Raw genomic sequence first — 13,396 nt, 5'->3', positions numbered from 1 at the left:
TTTCAGCAGCACCTGGAAATCACTCTTTCTTTATAATATCTCAACTATTATTTTGTGATTCTATCACAACCACCAGATGCTGCACAAAACCAAAAATTCCTACATGTGTTTCTGTGAAACAAAATATAGCTTCTTGTCCTGGGTTCAGCAGTAGCAGTCAGTTTTTCTCCTTCTTAGTAGCTGGTTCAGTGCTGTGGTTTTGACTTTTGGCCTGGGAACAGCACTGATAACACCGCTGTTTTTAGTTGTTGCTAAGTCATGTTTAGTCTGACCAAGGCCTTTGTGAGTCTCATGCTCTGCCAGGGAGGAGGGGAAGCTGGGAGGAAGCAGAGACAGGACACCTGACCCAAACTAACCAAAGAGGTATTCCCTACCACAGCACATCACGCCCAGGATGTAAAACTGGGGGCAGTTACCCATAAGGGTGAGATCACTGCTCAGTAGGGCTGGGTATCGGTCAGCGGGGGGTGAGCGGTTGTATTCTCTTCCCTTGTTATTTCCTTTATCATCATTATTATTATTAGGTGGTAGCAGTTGTGGTTTGTGTTATACCTTAGTTATTAAACTGTTCTTATCTCAGCCTGTGGGAGTTGCATTCTTTCGATTCTCCTCCTCATCCCTCCGGGAGCAGGGGTTAGGAAGGAGGGGAGTGAGAGAGAGACTGCGTGGCTGAGTTTAAACCATGACACTTCTGTAAGAAAGTCTTTGTATTGAGACAGTGCAGATATGGAAATGAATGTGACAGAGATCAAAGCCATCAGCAGTCAGCACTTGCACAGGTCAACAGAAATCTAAAGGTACTTCCCTCACCACACAGGCAGGCAGAACTTGCACGCAAGCTTCAGAGTGTTACTAGAGGTAGAATGGAGACCTGCCTCCCATTCCTCTGGGCTTTGCAGCAATACAAGAGATGGATCTTAGGCTGCGTGCAAAAATGTGTTTCCTCAGGCTTTGTGCAAGGAATATTTGGCCTCCTGGGTGAAATTTTTTGGAGAAGATCTTTTAAATGTGGCTGTGGAGCACTCTCCTTTTTTTCCATAAAAGGGAGAAGCTACTGCCATAACAGTCAATTTAAGCATTACTGAGGAATAACGTCCATTAACACTTGCAGTTTTCATTGTTTCCATTGGAAACACTGCCTTCTGCTTAATGTGTCCCAGTGTAGGTGGCATGCAATTTCACTAGCCATCTCTTGCCAGACATGAAAACTATTTTGTTTCCCACTGTACTAGAGCAGTTAGCACTGGGAAATCCTGGCTGTGCCAAAAGGTAATGCAGGCATAGAAAGGGGAGGCGATGGAAACTGCTCAGCCCTCATTGTTTGAGGCTCCCTGCAGTGGGCTAAATAACATCAACCCACACAAAATGGAGTACTGACAATCTCGGTCATAGCAGAATAGCTTTCAGTTTAGCTCTAAGGTCACATAAAGTTTAAAAAATTATATTGGATGTTTAAGGGCTAAGAAAATAAATTACCAGGCAGAACAAGCAGCACTGTTGTGCCCTTTGCAGTACTTCAACATAGCATGTAAGACGAGAGAGCACAACTGGTAATTTTCTGGTCAGGCTTGCTTACAATACTCTTTTTTTCAGTAAATAAAGGAGAGGAACATACAGAGTATGGACATTGCTCTTTGTTCCAGCATCAGCTTTGCCATTACACTAGTATTAATGGAATGCTAGCAGATATAAATTTCTTCCATTTATGTTGGTGTCAAAACCTTGCTTCCCAAGACTGGTTTGAAAAGCAGCCTTGGCAAAATTTTAATATAGTAACATATGTAGCATATAGTAGGAAAATCTTTGTAAAACCAGCCTTTTCAGACACAAAGATGTGTCCTGCATTTCATGGGTGAATCATCCATGACAGAAATGCTGCTACATCTCCATAGGAAATGCAGCATGATACAAGGTGTTTGGAGAACAGCTGCATGCCTTCAGACAGGGCTGCTGTCCTCTCTAAGGTTGACCAGATGGCTTTCAGCCCATTGGTGACATCTCCATAGAAAGGAAGGGATTAGCTCTATATGGCAGGACTGACCTTTCCACAGTGATTCATTTAGAGATGGGTCAGTGGTGGGGCTCTGCTCCTTTGGCCACCAGAAAACTAATGACAAGATGAAAGAAAAAACAGTCTGGAGCTATACCACATATATGAATTCCTATTTTAGGAAGTATTCACAGGCAGCTTCTGCCTTTTCTATTTGTAATCAAAGGACTACAGCAGAGGACAGGCTCCCTCAGCCCCTGGTTCAACTTAGGCTCCAGGACACTCAGTGGCCACATCTGGTTTCTTTCACAAAGGAGCTAAGTTTGTTTTGCTCAGGGAAATATATGTAAAAGCACCTCTGAATGCAGCTTTTCAGAGTTCTGTGATTCCTTCATCAGAAAATCTTGAATAGCATCTTTCACATGAGTTTCACTGAGGCAAGCTCTGAGTATACCTATGGGAAAAGCTGCTGTTTGTACTGAACCACTAAAAGTTGGGACAAACACAGTGGTAGCAGCCAGACTTCGAGGTGCAAACCTCGAGGATACTGGGTTCAACAACACATTTTGTTAGAACAGTGAAGAGATGAGCATATTTATTAAAGGCCTTTATTTCTCAGGTTGTAGGGTTGTTTTGTTTGTTTTTCACACCATCACCCCTTTCTTTTTCAACTATTTTGAAATTTTTTTTTTAAGGGAGAAGGCAATAATACATTTAACATCCATTTAACATTTTAATACTCTTACATTCAGGCTCAAAGTAAAGCAACCACTTACCTCTAAACTAGCTTGCAGAGCACATACCAGTAAAATTGGAGGATTTGATAACCGAAATCCATTAATTCCTTCACTTACTTGTAATTCTGGAAAATGAATAATTTTTATTAGTGGTTTTGACTACTTCTTTTTAATGGATTGGACCTCATCTTGAAGTCCCTCCTCAAGCAATAAAATATTTCACTAATGTGGCCTGTAGGAAACAGTCGTTACAAGGAAATAGTAATCTATTTACAGCTAATACTTTTAACTTCGGGAGAAGCTCAATTTTATCCAGCAGAAGACCTCATTAGCAGCTTCATGGAAACTGGAGAACTGCAATTAATTTGCTTAAGTGGTGTGTGTTAAGACCACCTTTGCACTGAATCTCTTTTAACACTGGCACAGGCCAAAGGAATTCTAAGTCAGCAGAAGCACGCTCATGTGGAGCTGCATTGCATGAGCAGGGAATCATGTTCTTTAATTTTATTAAAATGACGAGACACATGGGAGACTGCATATCAACTAAGTGTAGCTTTAGGCCACATAGAGAAGTTGCACAGATTTTAAACTGTGAAATTTCACAAAATCTATTTAATAAATTTATAAAGCCTCACTGTAAGTTCTGTGTCACCATTTATATTTCATGCTCCAGCACCAGAACAAGAGGATGCTGCAGAGGAAAGGTTTTTCATGCACAACAGACTGGCTAATTTTATGATGATCATTGCTCAACTTTCCCCCTACAAATTGCCCATGGAAATAAAGAAATATTTTTCTTCTTCTAACAGTGTTTCAATGCAATTTGTGTCTCCTACTGGCTTTTCAAAGTGCCGCTTTTGCATTTGGTCAGAAAACGAAGAGCAGACTGTGGTTATTAGAGTGGCGTTCTCCAGCCAAAATCATATCAGTCTTGTAACACGTCCTTTGCTAGTTCAAGGAATTTGGAGATGTTGAAACTTTAGTAGTATTTCATGACTATATCAGGTTGGCTTACCTTTATTTACATAATTTCTCATAAATTCCAGTGGAACTAATCCTAAAGTAAGATCCTCACTCCTCAGAGACTTATGAGTTTAATTCACTGAGATACTTTGAAGGTTTCATTCATATTCTATATCTGCATTTTGAAGGTATTTCAGCAAAATGTCTAGAAGCAGATAGTCAGACTCAAATTTTTTCCAACATTTATTTTGATAACTTCATTGCATTACATATTTAGAATGAGTTTAGTTTAATACCTTTAACATAAGGTCATGCATAAGGAAATACAAGGTTCCATCCTGTCTACTCAAACTACTCTAAAATGAAACTGGTTGTTTATAAATACATCAAATACAAATCAAATTGAAAGTGCAAAAGTACATACTGTTTTCCATGAGGAATCGTGTTTTGAAGTCATGACCCCACCAGCCAATTAGCCTAAGATTTTGTAAAGAAAGAAAATTAATAGCAATTTTGGTATAATATCTTTTAGTTTAGCTATGAGAGTTAAGAAATATAGAAGAAACATATGCATTCCTAATAATACATTGTATTTCTAAAAATGCAATGTATTCTATAAATAGCTAGCACTAAAAACTTAATATTACTATTTGAGAATTTCTTCTTAACTACTAAAGATAAAACACAGTACATCTTTCAATTAACTATTGATTTCTAACAATACCCATTTTTTCTGAATTCATTTCAGAAAATAAAAAATAGAACAGAAATATTTCCACTGTTTTGTTCCAAAGCATTAAATTCAAATCCCCTCCTTAAACTTAGTTTCATCATTATTAAAAGCTAAATGATGTTATAAAATCTAACTTAAGGAGTTAGTGATGGCCAGGAGACAGGCAACAGGACTTCAGAAGAAGGATTGTGTAGGCATTGCCTGTTCCTTACTGCGAGACGGCAGTCTGAATTCTGAGTAAACTTGTCTTCTTCTGAACTGAACTTACTATTCAAAAATATCAATTTTTTAAGATCACCTCCAGAAAAAAATAATTAAAGATTAATGACTTTGAAAATCTTTTATCCAAACTTGTACATTAAGATGACACTACATTATTAACTCATACTTATGGAAAAATATGCTCAAAGACATAGCTATAAACAGTTTTCCAAAGCAGCTGGATGCACTGGATCACCTAGTGCCCAAGGCACTGCAGATGAAGTCAATATTACAAAAATCAAAGAATCTTTTGCCACTTCCCTTGGTTTCTCTACTTCTTAACTCAGTACATGGTAATATCGGTGACTAATTTAGTACCATTTGAAATTTCCCATGTATAAATGCTATTACGCTATTAAGAAATCACAACCACCGACTCCTTCCTGACCTTCTAATGTCTTCAGGACTGGACATATTGGACACAATTTCTTCCAAGAATTCGCTCTGGTTTCTCTATGCCAGGTAGCAGAGTTGCTAGGAGTGAAGCCTGGCAAGTGTCCAAAATTTGTAATAGTAAAAAAAAAAAAAAGAATCTGTAAGTAAAACTCACAGTAGATTAGCCTTCCTGGAAGTAAACAAGGAAGAGGAAAGTTATTGCCCCTGTCTAAAGCAGGAGCACTTCTTTGCAGTATGCTTAAAAGAGCTTAGTTCTGCAGAATTAGGACCACATTTGAGTTTAAAACATGTTACATGAATACTGCATTGTATAAAACAAAGTACTCACTATTCCTGTATAACAACATAGGTTTTATGTTTACTTCTATGAAAGGCTCTGAGCTGCATCCAAACGTAGTGCATACATAAAAAAACATGCTTTTTTTCTTTGTTGCTGCATGGTTTTATTATTTTAAGACCCCTGAAAATTAATAGTGCAATATATATTCATTTCAAATAAGATATTATATTGCCAAAATGAATATACCTCAAGTATAATGCAGTTCTGCCTAAGTGAATCAGTTACTGATGCTTTGAATCATAAAAGATATTCCAGATACTTAATATGAACTGTATAATATATCTACCTAAATATCGCATATTACTACATCATACTGATAATGACACATACATTCCATGGATTCCAAAATTTTTAAATCAGAAAAATTCCATGGAAAATATAACATTTGGACTATTACTTTAAAGCAAGGAGGAAACAAAAATTCTATTTGGACCACATCGTAAAGCCAAAGACAAAATAAACATCAACCACTATATTACCCAGATAGAGCCTGATGAAAAGCACGCTGATTGCATTTTGAATGCTCAAAACTTGCTAAATCTGAAGCTGGCTTAAAAACAGATTTCTGCTGTGGCATCACATTTCCAACTTGGAAAATGAAATTTCAGAACTTTTCCAAAATGACAGAATGAAGGTTTTTTTGGTTTGGTTTGGTTTGTTTATTTTTTAATAAAAAACATTTTCAGCTGTCTTGCCCTTTCCTACCATAACCTTGACAATTTGCTTTTTCTCTTTCTTCCCTCTTCCCTGCTCCCTTTTTGGTTGTTCTAGAACTTCAGAGATGTCACTACAGGTTATCAACTTTGAGGCAGCTCTGGTCCTACACTCTCGTTGATCTAATGGTTCATATAAATGTCACATTATTTAACATTGATGTTGACAAGCTTCGAAGTGTAGAAATTAACAAAAAACAGTAATCTGCTCTTTGCAATTTTCCGTGAAAGTTTTGAAATGAAGGTTGTCACTGCTATGCCAAATTTCAACCTGTTGCGATGGGAAATAGCTAAGGTACTAAACCCCAAACATAACACTTTATAAATGCTCGCTAAAAATAATAGGCAATAAAACTGCACATTAAGATACCGCAATAAAGTTTCTTATTGAAGAGTTATTACTCTGCATGCAAAATGAATATTTTGAAATGCAGTCACCATTTTGACTATTCCTGCTTCAAAAATAAAGGCACCAAGATCCAAATTGATTCTGAATTCCAAACCATAATCTTTGCAAAACACATAATGTGGAAGGCTCTGAAAATCCTTATATGATGTGCTTCTGTTTAAAAAACCCTTAAACTTGTTAGTAACAGGACTCTAAAATTACATGCTTTACACTGCAGATAAAATGCATTTTGTGAAATGTGGTAAAAATCAGTGTCTGGGAAAAAAAAGGTCTAATTTTGCAAATGTCCCACTATAAACCTTTAAGAATCATTGCAGAATCATAAAATAGTTTGGGTTGGAAGTAACCTTAGAGATCACCTAGTTCCAACTCCCTGCTGTGGGCAGGGACACCTTTCACTAGACCATGATGCTCAAAGTCCCATCCACCCTGGCCTTGAATACCTCCAGGGATGGGGCATAAACAGCTTCTCTGGACAACCTGTCCCAGTGCCTCACCACCCTCACAGGGAAGAACTTCTTCCTAATATCTAATCTAAATCCTCCCTCTTTCAGCTTAAAACCATTTCCCCTTTGTCCTATCACTACGTGCCCTTGTTAAAAAGTCCCTCTCTAGATTTCCTGTAGGCCCCTTTTACGTATTGAAAGACTGTATTAAGATCTCGTCAGAGCCTTTTCTTCTCCAATCTGAACAAGCCAAACACTTTCAGCCTGTCTTCATAGAAGACATGCTTTAGCCCTCTGGTCATCTTTGTGTCCCTTCTCCAGACTCAGTCCAGCAGGTCTACATCCCTTTTTTGCAGGGAGCCCCAGAACTGAATGCACTACTTCAGGTGTGGTCTCATGAGAGTGCAGCATAGAGGAAGAATCACTGCCTTTGACCTGCTGGTCACACTCCTTTTGAGGAAGCCCAGAATACAGTTGGCTTTCTGGGCTGAGAGCGCACACTGTCAGCTCATGTTGAGCTTCTCATCAATCAACACCCCTAAGTCCTTCTCCTCAGGGCTGCTTTCAGTCCAGTCTCTACCCAGCCTGTAGTTGTGTTTGGGATTGCCTTGATCCAAGTGCAGGACTTTGCACTTGGTCTTGTTGAACTTCATGAGGTTCTCACAGGCCCACATCTCAAGCCCCTCAAGGTCCCTTTGGATAGCATCCCTTCCCTCCAGTGTGTTGACAACACCACAGAGGTCGGTGTCGTCAGCAAACTTGCTGAGGGTGCACTCAATCCCACTGTCCATGTCGCTGACTAAGATGCTGAACAGCAATGGTCCCAGTACTGACCCCTGGGGGACACCACTCATTAAGGATCTCCACTTGGATATTGAGCCATTGACCACAGTTCTGAGTTCAACCATCCAGCCAATTCCTTATCCACTGAGTGGCCTATCTGTCAAATCCGTGTCTCTTCAATTTAGAGACAAAGATGCCATGTGGAACAGTGTCAGATGCCTTGCACAATTATGTTAGTTGCTCTTCCCTTATCCTCAGATGCCATGGTCCCAATGTAGAAGGCCACCAGATTTGTTAGGCATGATTTGCCCTTAGTAAAGCCACATTGGTTGTCACCAATCACCTCCTTATTATCCGTGTGCTTTAGCATGGTTTCTAGAAGGATCTGCTGCACGATCTTGCTGGTCACTGGGATAAGACCGACTGCCGTGTAGTTCCCCAAGTCTTCCTTTTTTTTCTTTTTAAAAATTTTCCCCTTTCCAGTCAGCAGTTCCCTTTCTTTCAGTTCCCTTCACTGGACTGCCATGACTTCTCAAATATGACATATAATGATTTGGCAGCTCCATCCCCCAGTTCCCTCAGGACCCACGGATGCATTTCATCCAGTCCCATCAACTTGTGCACCTTAATGTTTTACCGGTCACTGCCTTTTATGTGTAATTGCACCCAAACTGTGCTCTTGTCTTGTTATAACACATTGTTAATCAAAAGGGTTATCTGAGCAATGGACAGCTTGTGGTGTGTGTGCAGAAGGCATCCTGCTACCAGTCCCAGGTACCTGAAGCCTTCCAGGGCTGCTCAGGAGAGGTGCCCCTGAGATATCACAGTAATCAAACTCCTATGAACAGTTGTATCACCCACTCAAACCCACCTTAGTCTCACCTGCATTTACAAATGGCTCTCCACAAACTCTGAGCACAGACCTGATCCTCAGACTCAACAGCTGGGGCATAGTCTTTGCATTCTACTCAGCATTAATTTTATTGCAGTTTTCTAACTGCAGCTTTTATATGTTTTAATTTCGCTTTTATTGCATTAATTTTATTCTAAGCACAAGCATCTTTGGATTCAATGCCAAAATTCAGAATAAAGAGAAAGAACAACACCGCCCTAAAGAAATGAGAAAAAAATACTCATTGCTTTACATAGCATATTTTTGGCTCACTGACTAGAGTTTGAGGAGTTTCAATTATTTTCTTTGCTATCACAGACTTGTCTGATCATGGATGAGTCATTTAGTCTTTCCATGCCTCAAACCCTCATCTCTAGAAATGCTGCTCAGTACGGCCCTAACTCTTTTGTGAGTGGTGAGAATATATTTGCTAAAATGTTTTTATGTACTTAGTAATAAGGACCATGTAAGAATGGAGAAAAAGATTGACTTTGGGTATCTTACACTGGATTTTCTGAAACACAGATAGGGAAAGGGATTTGGAGGTAATGGATGATGCCACTGTTTTTTTAATCTTCCCTGAATCATGCTCTCAGGCTCAAAAGTAGTTTCCAGTGTTATGCTTTTGTTGCATTTGGAAATGAATGTTTTCCTTGATCCATGTCTCCTAACTGGCACTTATCTTGAGGAAAAAAAATAATTAAAAAACAAACCCAAACAATATTTCTATCACTTAATTCTACGTGGTGTTTTACAGCTGAAGCCCACGTGGGTGGAAAATATTATTTCACTGCAACTCCATCCCTTCCATTCTGGCAACAACAGCAAGGTCGTACTCTGACCCAGGGCTCCCCTGCCAACAGCATGCTGGAAGAGAGAAAAAGATTTCAAACAATATTTGGTGTGGTGATGAGGGGTCTGCTTAATCAAAATAAAGAATGACTGAAAAGTGACCCCTAGATTCATCACTAAAACGCAGAATCTAAAGATTTTAACCCTCTTGTGTAGGAGAAATTCTTCATATACTGTGAAGCTGTCAGTAATAGAGTATACTTAAGAGAGTGTATATATATATATATATATATATATATATGAGCTAGGATTCGCATGGGGGATTAAGGCAGTTAGTAGCCAGCCCCTGTTAGACTCTAGCAGTATTTGGAAACCTAATTCTCACTGTCTCCTTCAGAAAACCTTGTCAAGTTTGCCAGAAGCTATATTTAAAGCGTTTTTTTGTTGGTTTTTTTTTTTTTTTTTCCTGCCTTATGTCTATTTAAATATTCTTTATCCCAAATTGTAGGATTGGACGTCGTTCATTAAGCTCTTCTGTGCAATGTCTTTTCTTAATTTTAAGTAAGATCTGTTGTTAGAATTTGAAAAGCTTTTGAAGCCCAGGTAATTATTAGCCTCAGACTTCTGTAGTTCTGGACTTGCAAATAGTCTGATGCTTTCTTTACCCTTTTAAACTCATTACAAATGTTTCTTAATTATTAAGCATATGTGACTTGTAAGCAATGCCATACATTATTAATTGACAGTCTTTTAGAACTCAGTAGAAAAAAATCAAAGTTCCTTATTATGAAAGTAGTAACTTTTCATATTTAATATCAATGAGGCTTTACTTTGTCAAAAGACCAAAGTCATATGATTGTATTAGAGGCTAATAACATGACAGTTTTCTTCTGTGAAGTAACTTACATTTTCAATACCATCTAAATGGAGATGAGTTTTATTCTCTATTTTGAGGGTAGTCTTGGTTAAAAAAATAGCTAACTTCACTTTCTGCCTAGCAGCAAGTTTAAAAAGCAAAGACCAAAATCCTGAAAAACAGTTTCATAATCTAAACAATGACACTTACTTAACTATGCAACTGTGATGGGTGAAATTAAGGAAGCTCTATTTTTGAGTAATCATGCTTTTTCCAAAAGTAGCTGGGCAGCTCCTGGAGCTTCACTGTTTTCCAAGGTGGAAAATTTAACACAACTGTTGTCACAATTAGAGGGACTCTTGGGTGAAAAGCCTAGGCTGTTTGGCCAATCAAGTGCAAGGTGATTTACAGCTGATAGGTATTTGAAGATAAAGGGTACACACTCTCTTCTTGAATTGATTTTTTCCTTGTTAGTCTTTTAGACTCAACACAAGTGGGAATACACCAATTTCAACATGTCCCTCCATATTACCCCTCCAGGTCAAAACAAAAGGAGATTGAGTTCACTTTTGTAGCAGGAAACAAGTTTCTGTGATCAGGGCATGAGAAAGAGAAATGGCTGCAATGCTCTGAATCCAATCAGGGCCCCTTGGAGTTACAGAGCTCTCTGCCAAACCTCTAAGGCTCTTGCAATAAGGGATGATAATTTCATTCGCCATGATCAGGCAAAAGAAAGGTATGATCAAGCAGCAGACAAAATTGGAGCCTAAATTAAATCCCAGGAAAAGATATCACAAAAAAACAACCCCTCTAAGGCTAATGAAGTTGAATTAAAAACTGTTAAATCAGCTTACGAACAACTATTATCATAAAGTGCTCATAGATCACTTTCACTAGCCAAATATCAGATATATGAAAAGGGGGAATACAGCCAACAGTACGTTAGAACATTTAGTAAGGGGAAATAAAATATTCTGCCTAACACCAGAAATTAAAAATCAAGCAGGGAGCCAATTTACTCATAGAGATATTAATAAAGTTTTCAGTGATTTTTCTAAAGTACTGAATAGTTCCCAATTATATTATGGTGATAAAAAAGTGTATTACATTCTTTAAGAAATCAGTAATTTTTTCTAGGCTGTTTTAAATAGATTAAATTAAACACAAAGGAAAAGAAACAATCCCTCCTAGAGCTACTGTTAAATGTGAATTCTGACATAGAGGAGACTTGAATAGTTTTGATTACTGTGATGCATTTACTGAACCATACAGTTTCCTCAATAACCTGAATGAATCTTTGAGAGGATGATATCCAGATAGATTTCTAAATAATATATGTATCTGACTGAACTATAATATAAAATTTTTAAGATATGGCAAGTTGCTTTTCCTTGGATCTTTGTTGGTTTTTAATATGGTAATCACAATATTAATGCAAGACTTTGTCATACTAGGATCCTTATTAACTCAAATGTAAGGATTATCACCTCTGCTTTTTACCTGAAACATGAAGCAACCCACCCTAGATTTGATTTGATTCATAGAAAGTAAGAAAAGTGGGAATCTGAAGTAGGAAAAGTGAAAAATCATGAAATACTAAAAGTGAGTCAACATATCGTAGGAAATTCCAAATGCAAAATTGCATTTGTTCCAGTACATTTCTGCACAGAAGCAAGCAAGCTCTTAGTGGAAACAGCAGAAGATTTACTTGATGGGTTTTGTTGAAAATAATAATTTCCCCCCCCCTTAAGAAAGAAAGGTTCTGTGAGGTAGATACAGAAACGTACAGATTAAGACATAAGCATAATAGAATCATAGAGTCATAGAATAGTTAGGGTTGGAAAGGACCTTGAGATCATCTAGTTCCAACCCCCCTGCCATGGGCAGGGACACCCCACACTAAACCATGTCACCCAAGGCCTCATCCAATCTGGCCTTGAACACCGCCAAGCATGGAGCATTCACAACCTCCCTGGGCAACCCATTCCAGTGCCTCACCACCCTCTCAGTAAAGAATTTCCTCCTTAGATCCAATCAAAACTTCCCCTGTTTAAGTTTGAACCCCTTACCCCTTGTCCTGTCACTACAGTCCCTGATGAATAGTCCATCTCCAGCATCCTTGTAGGCCCCCTTCAGATACTGGAAGGCTGCTATGAGGTCTCCACGCAGTCTTCTCTTCTCCAGGATGAACAGCCCCAACTTTCTCAGCCTGTCTTCATACGGGAGGTGCTCCAGTCCCCTGATCATCCTCGTGGCCCTCCTCTGGGCTTGTTCCAACAGCTCCATGTCCTTGTTATGTTGAGGACACCAGAACTGCACACAATACTCCAAGTGAGGTCTCACGAGAGCAGAATAGAGGGGCAGGATCACCTCCTTTGACCTGCTGGTCACGCTCGTCTTGATGCAGCCCAGGATACGGTTGGCTTTCTGGGCTGTGAGTGCACACTGCTGCATCATGTTCATTTTTTCATTGACCAACATCCACAAGTCCTTCTCCACAGGGCTGCTCTGAATCTCTTCTCTGCCCAACCTGTAGCCGTGCCTGGGATTGTTCCAACCCAGGTGTAGGACCTTGCACTTGGCATGGTTAAACTTCATCAGGTTGGCATCAGCCCTCCTCACAAGCGTGTCGAGGTCCCTCTGGATGGCATCCCTTCCCTCCGGCTTATCAACCGAACCACACAGCTTGGTGTCATCGACAAACTTGCTGAGGGCGCACTCAATCCCACTGTCCATGTCACCGACAAAGATGTTGAACAAGACCGGTCTCAACACCAGTCTCCTGAGGGACACCACTCGTTACCGGTCTCCAGCCGGACATCGAGCCATTGACCACAACTCTTTGCGTGCGGCCATCCAGCCAGTTCTTTATCCACCGAGTGGTCCACCCATCAAATTAGTGTCTCTCCAATTTAGAGACAAAGATGTTGTGTGGGACAGTGTCGAACGCTTTGCATAAGTCCAGGTCGATGACATCAACTGCTCTGCCCCTGTCCATCAGTTCCGTAGTCCCATCATAGAAGGCCACCGAATGGGTGAGGCAGGATTTCCCCTTAGTGAAGCCATGCTGGCTGTCACCAAGCAC

The 13,396-nt window shown here is 39.4% G+C and overlaps 1 protein-coding gene across 1 annotated transcript in view; it reads right to left on the bottom strand.

Moving 5' to 3' along the window:
* Window positions 1-13,396, bottom strand: part of KYNU (kynureninase) — a gene marked incomplete at its 3' end in the record, with an annotated part of 58,207 nt that overhangs the window by 3,150 nt on the left and 41,661 nt on the right. The window contains exons 10-11 of the mRNA XM_080621500.1: window positions 4,115-4,167; window positions 2,767-2,852 (exon numbers count right to left, since the gene is read on the bottom strand). Of these exons, the coding sequence (XP_080477626.1) occupies window positions 2,767-2,852; window positions 4,115-4,167 (139 nt within the window). The remainder of the gene's footprint in view (window positions 1-2,766; window positions 2,853-4,114; window positions 4,168-13,396) is intronic.

Source organism: Psittacula echo (genome assembly GCF_963264785.1).
Source record: "Psittacula echo genome assembly, chromosome: 6".
In the NCBI taxonomy this organism is placed as follows: Eukaryota; Metazoa; Chordata; class Aves; order Psittaciformes; family Psittacidae; genus Psittacula; species Psittacula echo.
The sequence above is the reverse complement of the archived record's forward strand: the minus strand, read 5'-3'. Positions and strand labels throughout refer to the sequence as shown.